Source organism: Cottoperca gobio, chromosome 14 (genome assembly GCF_900634415.1).
Source record: "Cottoperca gobio chromosome 14, fCotGob3.1, whole genome shotgun sequence".
Classification (NCBI taxonomy): domain Eukaryota; kingdom Metazoa; phylum Chordata; class Actinopteri; order Perciformes; family Bovichtidae; genus Cottoperca; species Cottoperca gobio.
The window spans coordinates 15,319,613-15,337,917 of NC_041368.1; the positions used below are offsets into that span (position 1 = coordinate 15,319,613).

At 42.3% G+C, this 18,305-nt stretch overlaps 1 protein-coding gene across 1 annotated transcript; it reads right to left on the minus strand.

Annotated features, from left to right (window-relative positions):
* Positions 1 to 1,042: 1,042 nt before the first annotated feature.
* rtn4rl1a (reticulon 4 receptor-like 1a) lies at positions 1,043 to 17,725 on the minus strand. Its single transcript, XM_029449036.1, is given in 4 exon segments — positions 1,043 to 4,160; positions 4,162 to 4,188; positions 5,075 to 5,529; positions 17,689 to 17,725. Coding segments are annotated over 4 exon segments (1,380 nt in total). The 5' UTR covers positions 17,714 to 17,725; the 3' UTR covers positions 1,043 to 3,287.
* Positions 17,726 to 18,305: the final 580 nt, after the last annotated feature.

An 18,305-nucleotide genomic window follows, 5' to 3' on the forward strand; every position in this document is an offset into this window, starting at 1 on the left:
GTGGGCATACTTGGTACACCGGTGGACACGCACATATAATACACAAACAAACAAACACACGCACGCACACACACACACACACACACACACACACACACACACACACACATAGAACAATCCAGTGCCATGTGCAAAACACACATGCAAAAATGTGCAAAGTATCAAAGTAGACTTAGCACATGCCAGCGCGCTCAATTTGCTCAACTCACCTTGACCTGACACAAGGCACCTCCCTCACACCCTCACCCTCAGCTAATGCAGCTCGACAGGTGTGTGTGTTTGTGTGAGTTTGTGTGTGTGTGCTTGTGCTTACAGTCATTCTGATGCATATTTTATGTGAGGCTGCTGAGTGTATGAGTGAAACTAGGGCACGAAGGAGGCCAAAATATATCCTGGTTAAATGTGGGTGTGTTTCTCTCCCAGCAGTAGATGAATGTGCGTACTTATTCCATTACCTTTTTTTTTAACTTTCTAACCACCATTTTTCATTCCTTTCATTACCTTATACTTCAGTCTCAGGGCTCATTTTGGAAGTCTGTCTATTAGCCACACACACACACGCACACGCACACACGCACACACACACAAGCACACACACACACGCACGCACACACACACACACACACACACACACACACACACACACACACACAGATGTGTACATGCTCTTACAAAAAGGGAGGCAAACAAACACGGACCACCTCAGCCATTTGAGGACACTTTCTGTTTAATGTTATTTATAAACAGCTTTTGAGTCTGGCATTGTTTGATATCCACATACAAAACATTTGGGTTGCACAAAGAAAGAGAGGAGAGGAAACAGAATAAGTAGATGGAGGGGGGGGGAATGAATATAAGGATAGAAAAGAATAGAGGAGGAGCAGGAGGGGGACAGTGCAGTTTACCGTTTATCTTGAATGAGTCAGCAGAATAAAAGACAGAAGTGGAAAGAAAAATGAAATAATGATAATAATCGTATTAAATGAAAAAGTTCCAGCCCCTAGCTCCCTGTTTATTTTTTTAGGAAACTACCGAGACACAACGGAGAGTTTCTCTTTTTTTTTTTCTTCTTCTTTCTTCGTTTTTTTTTTTATAAAAAAAGTCATCCTCACAGGAATAAACAGACACAATTTACATCACTTCTGGGTTCACAGCAGCACAAACAAGTTCACCAGAAGGGGTCTCTAATCCTACATGTCAGGAGAATGACACCAGTGACAGGCTTCTGTTCGTCCCCAACATTTAGATAGATAGACACGAAAAGGCAGGGCTCAGCAGGAAACACACACAAGCAGGGTACAACTGTGGCCCCTGCTCTTTGAGTCCCATCCAAACCACATATTTTTAGGTTGCCAGCAAACCATACTAATAATTTATTGTACTTTTTGTCAGCATGTCATAATTTCAGCTCTTTAGCTAGGTCATCCTTTTGCATACAAGGGCTGCTCCTTCTTAAAATAGAACTCTGGAATACAAAGCATTACTGGCTAGGTAAGGTACCCGGATGGCCCGTGTGTATCTGTACAGGTTTCACCTATTGCAGTTGTGCACTTGAGACTTAGGGTGAGTGACTCTGAAATAGTTCAGGTCTAAAGTCAAAACCTGTGGTGCTCTGCTCTGGGATTTGAAAGCCCTGGGCTGACAGGGGTTAGTAGTTTGCAGTGGGACAGGAAGGCTGTGAAGGTGATCGGGCTTCAGAAGGGTTGTGTGTGTGTGCTTGAACCGCACCATGTCCCAAAGTCCTCTCTGTCCTTGTTGTTTCCTGAAGAACAATCCCGAGCCTCAGAAAGTGGCCGTCTTCTCTGAACGTAGCAGCATTAATATCCAACTCTCCAATCAGGGCTTACAGATCGTCAAGTCCATCTGTTTCGGAGCACACTAAACACACCAGAGAGGACAAGGACAGGAATGCGGGAAATGTTTTCAGTCCCTTTGCCCGGTTGTGATCATCACAGATTCTGAACTTCTTTTGTTTTCCAGTTTAAGCAGTTGATTAAACCATTGTAGGAGATATATTGTGGTGTTGTGGTGGGCATCAGTACTCCTCCCCGATGGCATTTCTTCCAGCATTTTCAAAACCTCTTGTGACTATTTGGATTGAATCATCATTGCTTGAAGGATCCCCCCCTCTTTAGCCTCCAAAGCATTACAGAGAAAAGTATATAACAGTTTCTGGAAGTCAGACGTTCTGCGAGCCAGGCTCTGGCCTCAGCTCTTCCTTGGCCTGCGTGTGTTGACCTTTCAGGCTTGTTGACGCCTCTGTTTCGTAGCCAGTGAGGTCAAAGAGTGAATGAAACCATCCCCTACCTCCATAGTTTGTCCTCATTGGCCACTGGCTCTCATTAGGCACTCTTATCTAGTGTCGTTCTACCCTCATGGCTTTAGTGTTTTTTTTAGTTTTTTTTTAGTAGTCACACTCGTACAAACAGTGACACAGACATTCATTCACTCGCTCATTTACCGGTTGGCTCTTATAATGAAAGGTTGGTTCAGAATGGCTTTTAAGTTGATGCATTGACAGCGGTCACCTTTGAACAGGACTAGTTTTAAGAATTGCCAGTTATACAGTTTATGTCACAACTCCAGTGGAGTTTAGACTAAAAGCCAAGGATACATACATGTATGTGCATTATAATGGTACACCTTCCCGTGAGACGTGCAAGTAAAACAATTTTACAAGTAGATATATAGCGGATGTAGTTATTACTTCTATGACAGTACGATGACTCATTTTACTGCCACTTGTGTCTGCAGCATTTTGTTTCTGGATCATAAGGTGCTGTTGAGTGAGCAATGTGGCAGATATTAATGACGGTCTTTGTCTCAGCGAGAGTGACAGAGGGAAGGTGCACTATTGAGTCAAGAGGGCTAAACATAGAGACTAAGCCTTGAACTCTTTTTGATCCTTATTGTGCGATCTTCTCGCTATTACTTGAATGAATCATTGGCTTGTTTTTTTATGTGGCTGTACAGTTTTTATAAGTACATGAATTCAGTGAAGCAATGTATGCCACAGAGACAAATGTAAAGTTTTCCTGATGTTTTCCTTGGTGACATCATTAAAGCAATGGGCTAAATTGTTTTCCCTGACTTCCATGTTGTGATTATGACTCGTAAAAATCCCTGCCTTAATACTGCAGGGATACTTCCACAGTAGATATTTGATAATGCTCTTTTATACACACACAGTTATGCACACATGCCTCAGTTAAAGAGCCAGGGCAGGGTGGTTTAGGAGAATGAATCATAAGGTTGCATCACCAGCACAAAAGTGTCCATTTCCTGTCTCAGCGTAGGATGACAGAGATGAGTGACAGCAGCAGAGCTGATGGTAGACAGAACATATAATCTGCAAAGTGTGACCCTGCTTTATTATTGGCTCTCTGGACCCCACTTGGTGGGCCAATAGAAGTTCTGGGGATGCACTTGTTCTTCCTCCTTGCATTTCCAGACAGGTCATATTTACCGCCATCTGGAGTATAGTCTTTCTCACCCCCCTCCCGTAGTACCTGCACCTCATTGAGTCCCCCTTTTGCCTTGCGACCCCGGCGGGTACAGTTTCTGCGGCCTCCCTTAGGAGGCCGCGGCAGGGGGGAGGGTGAAGGTAAGCTGTACTGATCCCCATGGGGCAGGTACGGTCGCTGGTGGTGATTGTGATGGTTTCTGTGGCGATTCAGGTGGTTCAAAGACTCTCCATGGTCCATCTCTCCACCCGGGGCACCGTGTGGGTGAGCCTCGCCTGACAGGCAACTGGGAAGCTCCTCTTTCTTCAGCGTTTTCAGATCCTTCTCCGCCAGCTCTGGTGGTGAAACACACATCAGAGAGGAGGTGGAGCCTCTGAACCTCCGCAGCCAATCCCAAAGTGACAGCGCCTTGCAGTCACACTCCCAGGGGTTGTCGTTAAGTCGTAGGTACTCCAGGGCCGGCAGTAGAGTCAAGCTGGATCCGGAGAGCTCAGTCAGGGAGTTATTAAACAGGTACAGGGTGGTGAGGCGCCGCAGGTCATGGAAAGCCTGCTGGTCAACCCACTGGATTCGGTTCTGGTGGAGAAGCAGGCGGTCTAAGATCCCCAGACCACGGAAAGTGTTTTGGTGAAGGCTCCATAGTTTGTTACCATGCAGGAAGAGATGACTGAGGTTCAGGAGGTCGATGAACAAATCAGTCCTCCAGAAACTCTAACTGGTTGTCCTGCCAGGATGAAGGGGAAGGATGAAAAGTTAAAGCAGAAGCTTAAAACGGGGTGCAGTGCATTGAACATCACTTTGATTCCTTTATGTGTCATTTGACATTCATTTGCTGTCTTGTGATATATTATTGGAAAAAATATTCTTATCACTTGTAACATTGATTTCAGCAGTAGTATGCCCTTGTACGGCTTCAGGCTAAGTACCAGCATCACACAATAAATCAATAATATCACAGTATTAAATGCATACATTATACAACCCAAAGATAAGCTTTGCCTTATTGACCATAATGCACTTACAAAGTAAGTGCAGGTAATAGCTGGAAATCAAAGTGTGTATTATGTTTTGATGCAGGATGGTTGGATAGTCGGTGATCTGTACAACTTCCAGAGGCTAGTAGCAAAAAAAAAAAGCAGTGTAAGAGGGGTCACAAAGGATTTTCTTATCCCTTTGAGGTTCAGGTGGCTGAATTGGCCAGTTGCCAATGATTGTAGTTGATTTACTTGGTTTTATGTACGTTTCAAGTGTACTCACTCAGTGTCAGTATCAATGGATTTTCCCTTCAATCATATAGATATGAGATCCTTTTAATACATCCGTATATTAGAAGCTTTTTATCCTCATAAACCCACCATGTAAATAATAAAATCATATGCATTCTTGGATTGTATTTCCTGTACTGTTTACCTGCAGTGGTTGATAACAAAAACATCACTGTATGGTACTTTAATATGAGGGCTGCTTTCTGTGTCCAATTAAAATAAATGTAATAAATCAGAATAAGCACTAAATCCTGAGCAAGGCTGATGGGCAGATTACACCATAATGCGATGTTGGTGGCAGATGCAATGTACAGTAGAGATAAAAGGAGGCTGTTATCCATGTACCTGTAGGTAGAGATACTGGAGATTATGGAGGCCCGCAAAGATCCCTGGAGGCAGGGTGATCAGGCCACAGTGGTATAGGTGCAGGGCATGTAGCCTACCCAGGCCCAGGAAGGTGTCTGAAGCGACGGCCTGCAGGTGCCCGTTGTCCCCAAGATCCAGCTCCTCCAGGCGGTCAAAGCCGTGGAAGGTGGAGGGTTGTATGTAGGAGATGTTGTTGGAGTAAAGCCACAACATGGTGGTGGTGGGCGAGAAGTGGCCGCGAAGCAGCCGCTGGATCTTGTTGTTCTGCAGGAAGACGCGCTCGCTCTGGGCAGGGATGCCCTCAGGCACAGCATGGAAGTTGTGGGCCTGGCAGGAGACGGTGCTAGGTGAACTGTAGCAGATGCAGTGGCGAGGGCAGGGCAGAGAGAGATCCAGGCCACACAGCACCAACAGTAACTCCACCCCACCATAACCTGAGAGAGAGGAGAGGAGAATGAAAAAGAAACAAAGAGATGGAGGGAAAGAGAGCGTGAGAGAAAGACAAGCAGAATTAATTAAATTCATACAGCAGAGCTCCTGTTATCAGACACATCTTAAATGAAACACTCATTGCTCTCAGTTTACAAGGACAACAATAGGCACGGTTCAGTGCAGACGAATTACAACGCTGACAAAAATCTCAAACACACACACACACACACACGTACGCACACAAACATTCAGGTATTGTTTCGAGAGCCCATTCTTTCTTACATATTTTCCGGCCCAAACTGTTTACCCTTAACCTTGCCTACCCTTCACTGTTATCTTTATCTTAAACTCACATCTAAAAAAACAGGGGACCATCATCTTTGCAAAAACCTTGAAATTACTTAATACCAAGCGGCCCCTTCACCACCACACACAGTCGCGTAGAAACACTAAAAATATTTGTTTTTGGAGCGGAGCGTGCGTCGTCTTGTGTCTTGTGTCTTTTCTCAAATGTGCAGGAGTATGATTGTCCCATTTGTATGTATGGGTTCCTAAACCAATCTTGACGATACGGCACACACACACACACACACACAGCATCCTATCTCGCACCGCACAGTGTTATATCCTTTGGTTATCCTCTAAAGGCGACAGAAAATTGATGTTTCTCCTGCTTACAAGTGAACACGCCTCTCACCTGTAATACATTCCCACAATAAGGGAAAGCGAGAATGAGGGATAGAGGGAGAGAGAGGAGGATGAAGCGGGAATCATCTGGAGCCTGCCTGTGAAGTGGATATTACTTTTTGTTTTCAGATTCCACTCATCTCACACCTTATTTCTTTCATATTATTTTATTTTTTCCCGCCGCGTTGGATCGCACTAGTGTTTGATGTATTGTGGGGCCAGAGGGGTAAAAGAAAAGGGAAAAAGAGATGAGGATGGAGACATGCTGATCCGGGAAGTAATTTCCAGACGGAGAGAATTATGATACAATATGAACATCATGTGCTGTGTCCAGCCCTGTGTGTGAGTGTGCGTATCAGTGGCAGGGACAGATGTGATGGACAGATGTCAGTTTGTCCAGGACACCGCTGCTCTGCCCTGTAAAGAACAACATGTTCTGAAATGTCAGCAGAGGACAGAGCAGTATTATCTATGTGGGACACGTGCGTCTGTATAGCTCTGTACATTTGTGTAACCACGTACGTACACACAGGTACATACGTATGTGTTTGTCCGCATGTCTCCCTGTATACGTGACATTTGATCTGAAACTTATTGTGTGAGCAGTGTCTCTCGAGTTTGACAAGGCTGACCTTTTCATCAAAAACCACATCTGTGGTCGTGACAGCCCATCTTCTGTCCTGTGGTACCCACAACAAATCAATAGTGCAGTCTTCTTTAATACTGCATGAACGAATGAATGTTGAACATTAAGCAACAACTCCTTAATTATTTGTGGATTTTACGGATATTTCTTACTATTTAATCGTGAATAATAATAAACATGACTTATCGTCAATGTATTAAAGATAAAAAGAAATATGATTAAAACACAACATTTCCTTATTACATATTCCAAACCTTAAATCATGAGCCTGTATTAGACTTAAGTTTGTGTTTAAGGAATGACGATGACCGTGATAATTAATAGATGAAATATTGATATCATGTTAATTAAACACATATGATATTATTTTATTAGCAGATGTTAGGCCTTGTGGGCTTTTTCTTTTCACTATCCATTAGTGCGACTGTTCTTTTTGCATGCTCTTGTGCAGTCATGGTTACAAACTCTCTCTCCAAATCCTTAAACTTGTATTTTAAATATGATTAATTAAAAAAGTTACAGATACATTTTAATGATAGCATTATTATAATTTAGTTTTTCAAAATGTTCTGACTCTATCGCGATAATATCCTGAATTCATGTAGTGAAAATCGGATATCGTGACAGCCCTAATCCAGTGTAGGGTTGGAGTAAGGTTGAATAATAAATATTAAACAATGATCAATTCCCATTTATTATTCATGTTCTTCACTGCACACGTGCTTGTGTCTCTCGTTCCCCCCCCCCCCCCCCCCCCCCCCTGCTCCTCTTTATCTGTTATCCGTTTCCCTCGCAGTCTACCTACAGTTGATTGGTCAAACTGTTATAAGCTATAACATACTGTACAAAATGTATTCAGTCCCTCGGGTAATCAAAATGATTTTTATCTCCGTTCTTCCCTGCTCTTCCTTACTCCTCTGCTTTATCTGTTCATCTGTGCTGCCCTTTGCTTCATGCTTCTCTGCCTCCGTCCTCCACAGCTGTATCTTCCTGTGTGCGCCGCTCTGCCCCGCCTGCTGTATCTGTTAATTAGCTATAAAGCTGCTATTTGCTACTTTGTGTATGCGAGCGTGTAATTATGTGTACTGTATGTGCATGTCTGTATCTGTGACTTTGTGTTCTTGTGTCTTGTTCGTTAGTGAGAATCACTTGTTGGCACTATGTTCTTGGTTATCATAGAAGCTTGTCTCAACGGCTGAAGTTTTAGTAGATCATTTGAGCTAATAGATTTTATTGTAAAGGACATTAACTCTTCATGTATATTCTCTTCATGTCTTGGTAAAGTACGCTCCACTTGTAAACATAAAGAGATGTATTTTTTTATTGTGTTTTCTCAGCCGTTAGTGTAAGTTTACGATGTTAAACGCACCAATGAGGTTTTCCCACTAGTCCCATTATTACTATTTTTTTACATTCAAATTGTCTCCAGTCTGCTTGACACGTACATGTAATAGTTCTTCTAGCGTTAGTTTGCATTTCCAATTGCTTCGTCGTTGCCTTCTGTTTACCCCTTGCCTTTTGTTTTATTATTTCTTATTTTCATCATTATCGCTTTATATCCGACTTCAGCCTACCTCCGTTTTGCCTCTTTCATTCTTTCCAATTATATCCTCTGTAGCTCTCTGCTATTCATTGTGCAATACAGTGTTTACGTGAATGTCCCTAGGTGTGCGTGTATACATTTAAGCCCAATTTGAGATGTGTGTAGATGTGTGTACATCTCTGCTGGCTGCTTGTGGGTCTTTAATGTAAAGCTTGAGAGATGGATGATGATGATATTAGAATAAAGAAAAGCTGCTGACATATAGATGTGATACTAGCATGCAGTCATTCAAACATTGTATTTATCACTTGCCTAGTAAAACATGGAATTATATCTATTCACTTATCGTGTTAGTCTGCTTTTGATAGCAAAGCAGAAAATGAGAACAAAAAGGTTTGCAGTTCAAAGTTTCAATAGTATAAGGAGCCTAAAGGTAAATGTTTAAATGCATTTCCCTCAGTACCAGTAAGGGGAAATCTCCACTTCTGTATCAACAACACATTTTCAAACATCAGCACCTCCTTGGATTTACTACAGTAGATGTTCAACTGCTTTCAGCTCCGCAGCACTGGCACAGCCTGCGAGACATAAATAGACAACTAATTGCAGATCAGCAATTAGATCGAGGCATCAAGCTGGCATTAAGCCAAGCCTCAGACCTGTAGCATCGCCCAGTAAGGAGCGTCAAGGTACATAAAAATCTGTTTTACCAGTAATTCTTCATAACGCATTTCCCCATGTACAGCTGTTAAATAGGAAAATGAATCGGTGGGAGCTGCCATAAAAGTGATTTGTGCCCAGTGTGAATCTCTGGTGATGGGGTGTAATGTTTTAAACCTACTACCTTCTTAAGGTTGAAATACTTATCAGGATTTTGTCAGCCAAGCGCTGAGAACAAAGATTGTGCACAGTATGTGGGCTGCAGCTTAATTGCCTCATGTGCTAAATAATTTGCAAATTTGATTACTCGATCATTGGAAAAGCAAAAAAGGCAGAAAAAAAGAAAAACAAATTTTGTCTCTGCTTTTCTTATATGCATAAAATACCTGGACAATGATACGAGACAATTACAGTAAACTTCAGTTACTACACATACATTATATCCACACAGCAAGTTATTGTTTATCATCTCATTCATTTGCCACTTTGGTGCTCAAGGATTAAGATGCTGACTGCGAGGGGACTTTTCTCTAATAAAGCCTTCAAATGCCCCAAAATGACTTTAAAAAGAAACTGATGTTACAGTATAACAGACTCCACTCTTCTGGAAAAGCTTTTTGTATGATTTTTTAATCTGACTGCAGGGATTTGCATTAGTGAGATCAGAAACTGATGATGTGATAAGGCTCATAGTTGGCTTTACAGTTAATCCCTAAAAGTGTTGTGAAGTCAGGTTAAAGTCAGGGCTCTGGACCTCACAGCAAACTAAGCCTGGCTTTGTGCACAGGGGTATTGTCATGTCGATACAGGAAAGCGTCTTCCTCAAAATGTTGTAAAATATTGAAAGCGTGCTATTGTCTTAAAGTCAAACTGAAATTACAATTAGTTTTCAGAAATCAGCAAAAATATCCTCAGTGTTTGTTTTGCCGACTCATCTTTTGATCAAAATTGCAGAAAAAAGACAAAAGGGCTGTGATTTTTGGTTCCAACTGATGTTGAGACTATCATTTAATTGATTCAATATATGTGTGGGCATAAACTAAAATAGTGCATAATATGACTACAAGTGAACCTGGATAGTTTGCCGTCACTACAACTGAAAAGTCTGGGCTGAAGCTTTACATTTCCAAGTGGAAGCTGGTTGGCTAAGCTTCCTGGCTTCCACTTTCTGAGGGAAATACAAACTAATAGCACAATTGGTCCTCCCATGCTAAAGTGTGGAACAACAGTATTTGGAGAGGGGTTTACACACACTTTTGGGCTTGTGTAATTCTACTTTTAGAAAAGTTATAGACTACGTTCTACATCACACATTCAAAGATGTTTTGCGGTTCAAATTCCAGCTTGATTGGATCATATTCACTCTGGTGATGATGTCCTTTTGTCCTCTGGGTTGGTATACTCACATGGCTTTCACTTTATACCAGTAATTGTCTATTTCAGCAAGTGATGCCTTTTTAATCACAACTCTCTCACTCTCCCTTTCTCTCATTTTCTCTCCTTGCTTCGCTCTCTGCGTCTGCGTTCGCTTCCCGCTGGTTATTTGTCTAAATTCTCATCTTAGCCTCCCCGGTTAGATATTTGTTGAAAGCTTCATCAAGCACAGCCAGGGTTCAATTACAAGAGCCATCTCCCTCCTCTGTCTCTCTTCTATCACACCACACCAGTCATAATGTGCACACACACACACGCACACACACACACACACACACACACACACACACACACACACACACACACACACACACGCACAAACACACACACACACACACACACACACACGCACACACACGCGCACACACACACACACACACAGAAAAGAGAAAGAAACCCCACATAGGCACATACACATTCTGCTTGTCAGGCCATCATCACTGAAGTGCCTCCCAACTACAACTTGACATCTGGAGGAGACACCTGCCACTCATTTTGGCAAACAGAAGGAGAAAGTAACAAAGCTGGGAATGCAAGAGGGGGAGGGAGAAGTTGCGGAGGGGAGGGGGGGAATGGGCAATATCATACTTAAAGGGAATAAGGAGCTCTTACAATATGAAAGCAGAGGCAAGGAGAGTGAGGCACAGCATGGTGGTGTGGGAGGAAAAGCGAGCAGAGCGAGTGAGACTGAGCTAAAAGAGGATGATGGGGGTGACAGGGATCTACAGCGAAGCGTAGACCATTATATAGGTAGGTGTGTAAATGTCTGTCTGCTCTGCTCAGAACACAACCTGTGACTTCTGATAGATTGCAAACTAATTATATGACCTTCCGTGACGCGAGACAGATGAAACACTTGCAAATTGATTAACACACATGCATACTAACCTTGTAGAGAAAACTAAAAAATGTAGTCACACTGAAACACATTAATTCTCTTCTGCATCCAGGTGCGCACACATGTGCATGCAGGCCGCAGGCGCATTCACCCACATACAGACACAGATAATCAACCCAAATTAAGCAGCAGCGGCAGGATTCAACCACAAAAAAAAGAAAAAGAAAAACAGAGTGAAAAATAAGAGAGGAATTTACAAAAATGAGGAGGGAAAGAGTGAGAAAAGGGTTCAGGAGGGACGACGGCTAACTCAGACATTTAATATAGATGCTGCTTCTCTCTTGTTGGTGGTTGATTTAGCTTAGCATAATCCCAAAGATCATTTAGTGTTGCTCATTCAAATGGTGATAAATCTCTGCCGGAGTTAATGAGAGATTTAAATGGCGTCATTGCCTCAAAGACACAGCTGAAATATCTCTGCACTATATAATCCTCCCCTCTCATGTAATATAGTACATAACCATTACATCCATCTTCATATTGGAGACAAATCAGGTCAATATTGCTGGCTCTGCACCACTGATTCTCTGTGACCTAGGAATTACTATTGTGTAGTCTTCAAAGTTTCTTTTATTCAAAGATAAACAAAAAAAACCCAAACAAAAAAAATAAAAGAAGCTTCTTAAAACACGTGATGGTTGCTACTTCCCAGACTTGATCCATGATCCAGTTTGAGGAAGTTGGGGTTGTAATGCTTTTAGGACATGGCTTGAAGAGCAAAGATTTTGCAGAGTTTATGCATCAGAATATTCTTTTTAAATTCAGTTATACTCCTTTTTAATGTTGTATTATAATAGGAAACTGCCGTCTCTTTAACCTCAGGATCCCCATCACAGCGGTGTTCATTATCAAGAAGCACTTTAAGTGGTACCTCGCCTGTTTAACAAATCTGAGAAGATCTGCTTGGAAGCTGTTTTTTTTTAAGGTATCTGGGTATCTTACAATTAGCACTGGTCCTGGATGGTCTATTCACCCCTGCCTGACACTGCCTGGTCTGATTCTCTGCTGCGGTCCCCTCGGCTCCTGGCCCAGCGTTGTGACATCTGTTCAGCACACAACATGCTGGCCCAATAAAAAAAATGTATGGGACGCAGACAGAGAGGCACAGGCACAGAGAGAGAGAGAGAGAGAGAAAATGCAAAAACAACCTCTACCCTCCTTGCATGCAGTAATTGGGTCGTTTGAAAGGCTAAGCTTATCTCAACACTAATCAAGCTCTAATTATACTCAGAAAAACTTTGCCCACCCCTCCCTCCCATATACACACACTCTCCACATGCATAATCAGATGATGCAGGTCACAGCTTTCCCTATTTGACTCCTGCCTATTAGTGGAGGAAAGATGTGAGCGGGAGTACAGTAGTGCTGCTGCGGTTACTTTCCGTCTTGTCCTGCCTCACTGAAACCATGATGATAACGCAGGCCGACAGGGTGATATGTGTCAATGGGAAACAGGGGATGTTCAGACTTCGATGAGGAGGAGCGGTACCTCCTCCTCAGGCATCAAACCCTAATGTATTCAGACACGCAAGGACACAGGAAGGCGACACCCACGCACTCTTTGCTCGACACAGAAACACAATGTGCAATCATTTTAAGCATGAAATAGGTGAAAACTGGAAAACAATCTATTCAAAAATCCAGGGGAAAATATTGAATTGAAGAATAGTATTTACAGTGCAAAGAACTGTATTGTAAGTGCTTATTTCTCTATTACTTGGAGGTATGCTGGTTCACAATCAGATGATCATTTGTTCCATTGTTCTCTTCACCTTCCATTCCCAGAGTTATGAGTATTGAGCTGCTAGTATTGAAAGAGAACTGAGTTTATTGTATGAGTCCTCTTAAAGCAGAAAACACGGTGTTTGGGTGCGTCATTCAAAATGGCTACACCCCTAATAATGCGTAACTTTGAGCCCTAAAATAATTTAAACAGGCTGTAACATGTTTATTTCTGCTGTAAAGTTGGGCCTTTTAACTTGGGAGTCTAATCAGATCGCTCCCTTTTGGATCCAGTTTCAAGTGGCCATTCGATGAACTGCAGTTTTGTGGCACTTCTATATAGGCTCCACTGCTCAGCCCCGAAGGCTGCCGCTTGGTGGGAACATAACATCTGGGTAAAAATTCAAGAGCAAAGACGACCATACTGAAAACGATGATTACGTACAATATTACACACAATAACACACAAGCTTGTACGCATAAATGCAGATGCAATGTGACACTCACACACACACAGTAACACACAACCCCAATGGAGCTAATTCACAGCGATTTCACAGCTGACTGACCCTGATCTGGCAGAAGGCATTTGTGTAAGCTGAGATGGTGTGTATGGACGATAGTGTGCAGTTTTAACATCTGTAGAGTGTGTGTGTTTGTGTGTTGTGCACAGCAGTTGTTGTTGAGGTGCTGGTTGCCATCCTGTGTCTTGCCATGACTGGATCTGGAACGCTCTTTGGCAGATATCCTCAGTGGAGAGCGGGGAGAAATGAGCCTGTCCAACAAGCCAATGAGAAGAGGAAGGGAAAGTGCAGCATGGGGGCCAAGTGGGTTCTTCTCTTAATAGCTGTTTGTCCAATTCCCCCAGCATGAGGAAAATCGCTTTTCCTCTTCTTGTGACTACATCATTCCCTGCTCTCTCCTCTACACTGCAAGTATGAATCACCCTTTGTCACCCTCCTCCGCTCTCCTCTCTGTTGTTCGTTTAGTTTCCAATCTGTCTCTATTACGAAGACTGCTAAAAGTACATCAGGACTTATTATTGCATGAATCTTTCATGGCAATAACTGTCTGCGCTCTTGCACCTTGTTTCCACAGTTTTTGTTTTTGAGGCTCTCGGAGCGAGAAATTTCCGTCATGCTCGGGGATTACACTTGTAAATCAGACATGCACAGATTCAAGAAAAGAGAGAAGAAAAGAAGAAGGAGGCAGAAGGCGAACGAGACGAAGTGTTACAAATCCAAATATCCAGTATGACAAGTGAAGTGAGCGATCTCAGCGCAGTGACATGTCCAAGAGATCATCCGTCAACGGGCTGTTTTATTGGATAACACGCTGTTACTGCACACTTGCTTTTGACTGAGCTCTTTACAGGCAGGCATAGGCCATCTTTCAGACTGATTGGCCAAAACAAGCAGGGGAGATCGGCATCAAGTCTCTCATTAATCGGGCTCCCCGTGGAGAATGATTTTAAGCACTATAGAACTGTCAGCGCTTGATGCGATCAGTTTCGTTCCAAAATGAGTTATCTAGCAGCTGACAAAAGTGAAACCTCCACCAACAAAATGATTAATGACTTGAGAGCACAAATACATACACAGTAAAGTATACTGGAATGAAATTGCCTGATCAACCCCGTCCATCTAAATCCAGATTGTCAGACTGAAATGTTTGTAATAGCTTACAACCGACAGCAGTTTTAAGCGATCTCACAACACCATTAGCATGATATAAATGTAGCAAAGTGCTCTACTTCCCCCGTCCGGGCCACTTTTACTTGTTGACGTTTGTCACACTGGACGAAAATACATTCAGGTGGCATGACAGAAAAAATTGTGGAGAGAACATCAGGCAGGAAATATGAGAAGGGCAGTGAAAGGGAGAGGAAGGATGTATGACAGGCGAACAGAAGGAGGCTTTGCTCCATCAGCTAAAGAGAGATGGATGAAGCGAGAAGAGCATGTCGGTTAAACTCCCTCAATCAGTCAAAGCTGGCTAATCTGAAGGTTGCTGGTTGAACTCCGCCATCAGTCATAGTGTTTAGCTTCTGTGAAGGTTAGAATCATCTGGAAATGTCTCGTCCCACTCTTCTTCTGCTTTCTAATTTGTTACACTGCATTTGCTTTGTGGTTCCTGTAAAGTTGTGCTAGTTTGTTCTCAACTGCCTTTTTGATTTTGATCATGAACCTGTTTGTCCTCCCATTTTGGAGGTCCTGTTTCTATTTAAAGAGATCCTCTCAGGGTCGTTGATAGGTACGCGTCCTGCATCTCTGCAGCATTAAAATAACAAAGGACGAGGTAAACTCACCATCGATGTGCAAGCATATTTATTCCCTAATAATCAGAGTCGGCGGATTCATTTCGGAGGTGGGTGTATTTGTGTCTGTGTGTGTGTGTGTGTGTGTGTGTGTGTGTGTGTGTGTGTGTGTGTTTGTGTGTGTCTCTCTGTGTGACACTCTACATTTAATAACACAAGACAACTTTACTGCTAATTTCTGTTCTGCAAGGATCGCCAACAGCTGCTCTTCTCTGTCGTAAAATCATACACTCTCTCCGGCTCCACATTATGCTACTCTTATACCAACAACGTAATATGTAAACACCAGGATTGCACTTAAACCCGGTCTTGGACATTTTTACAAGTTAGTTCTGCAAGCATCAAAGCTTGTGGCGTGGGCGTTTTACAAGTTGTTTTCTTCATCTGCTGGGGCCCTTGCTGCAACATATTTGTGTCATTTTATTGTATCACTGTCAGAGGATAGCTTTGTACTGTACTGTTCCATGTTTTTAAACATGAAGTTTCAGCCTACTTTCAGTTTCTTAATATATCACATTTGATTTGTATAACCTTTTTCTAAATAAAGTTTTCATATGTGGCTTTTTTTGTTTGTTTAATTTTCAGGAAACATTTTCAACATAAATGAATATAACCAGAATTATAACCATCACGAGTTTAACAGTGTGTCAAAAAAACTAAATGTTATTGTGGACCCACTCAAAGGACTACCTGCAGACACTATATTGAAATCTAGCAACACCACTGCACTCCACTGAAAATCTCTTTCTCGCGCTTGTAGGATTAAAATGTGGCTCAGAAAAGTGTGTAGGCTCCACGACAGCTGTGCAGCTTGCGTTCACAGCAGTTACAATAGATTCCAGTGATGACTCAGCATAATAATGTCTCATAAAATTATTATACTCATTATATGTCCCTAATAAAGTAAACATTCACAGAAACCTTTCAAACCCCTTCTGTAGTTCAACCATCTTCTCTACTGTTGAGCTCCATGTCCCACTATGTCATTATGTCACTCTGTGTGTTTTATTGCTCATCTGATCCAAGACAGATAAAAAAACCTAAAGTTTGTAAATCTGATATTTCTAAAAATAAACTTGAGATTTGCTCTATAAATAACTTGTCTGAGGTGCAGTGTGAGAGGGATTTAAAGAAGAACACAAGAACAATAGTGCTTTATATACATGAGACTCTGTTTCCGTAGTATAAATATAATGTTACATAAACAACATTGAGTCTGCCACTCATTTTAAGGGAACGTTGTACTCTCTGTGTTCACACTACAATACACTCTTTACATACAATGTGGAACATTTTAGATTTTGTTGTTTTCATCTGAATTGAACAGGAGCTCAAGAGTAGAGCGGGAAGCTTTTGGTCGCTTTGTTGCAGAATGGCTGCACCCCAGATGTAGCATAGCATCAGTTTGCATAATTCAGACTATGCTTGAGATTTATTGACGGTGAATATTCCCACATAATTCAATAGTTTATTTCCTCTTTCTCGCCTTTTTTACTCTCCTCTGTTTATTTAATTCCACTTCCTGTTTACATGGCCTTTTTTTTTTCTTCAGTGTCTTTTCACCGTCATTTTCTTGCGTTTTTCGACCTTGTATCCATATTGGTATGCTCCCTTGTTTCTTTTTTCTCTCTATGTTTTATTTATATTTTCCGTTGATTGCAGTAGCTCTCAGTTCATTGAAACTATTTGTTTCAGTAGAGAGTAGTTTGAATGAAAACAGTTCACAGAGAGGTCTGTGGATTATCCAGGCAAACTGGTTAGACATGTCACTGTCGAGGTTTTCAGATGTCGTATTTCAGTGCTTTGAACATCAGAAAACAAATTTCGATTCACATCTATTGTATCGGGGGTAGCGGCAGAGGTTCCAGGGATGGATATATCAAAGCCTTGGCAACTAAAACTTTAACTATCCGCATGGCGACATACCCACGAGGGGCAACTGATCAAATATTTTGTCTGATTTGGATGAAACAACTCTATAAGGTTAAGGGTTCCTGACTGGGTTTGGTCTACAAGGTCCAATTTATCCACATATTGAGTGCTGCTACACACAAATACACCCACACACACACACACACACACACACACACACACACACACACACACACACACACACACACACACACAAGGACAAGGGTTATTCTATAAAAGGCATCTTCACAATTCGTAATTTTGAATTTGAAACATTTCATCCCAGGCAGAGTAACTCCACTCAGTCCCTCACCTGAGGCGAGTAACGAAGAGAGAAGCGTACCCATGGTGCAGTGTGTCCCTGACATTTTTCAGCACAGGGGCAACAGCACTCATCACAACTCCATTAATGTTTTGATTTTCTTCCTCAAGGCCACACACGTTGCACACGAACACACCTGCAATCGCACGCACATGTGAGCAGCCACTGGAAAAAACACAGAAACACAAAATGATGCAGTCACAGGCACACACATCACTAACACTTGAGGTAACACATGCAAACACGCACATCGCTATACCTACATGTATATGGTAGGAAGCGTGTATGAACACACACATTTTTGCTTCCACGGACGTGTTCTACTTCGATGGTTTCACAAACACATCCCACGCACGCACGCACACATTGTACATCACACCAAAACCTCACACAGAAATGCACACACCAGCTTGGAAATGAATTATGAATGCATATCTGACTCCCTCCTCCTTCCCGACTCACTATGTCTGTCCACTCAATCCACCTTCACCTTGGCTACATAATCCTCTCAATTTCTCACCCGCTTTTGTACCACCTTTCTCTGACCCCTCTCTTCACTCTTCCTCTTCCTCTCCTCCATTCCTTCTCCACCACTTCTCTCCAACTTGCAAATGTGTCTTTGTATCTGAATAAGGATT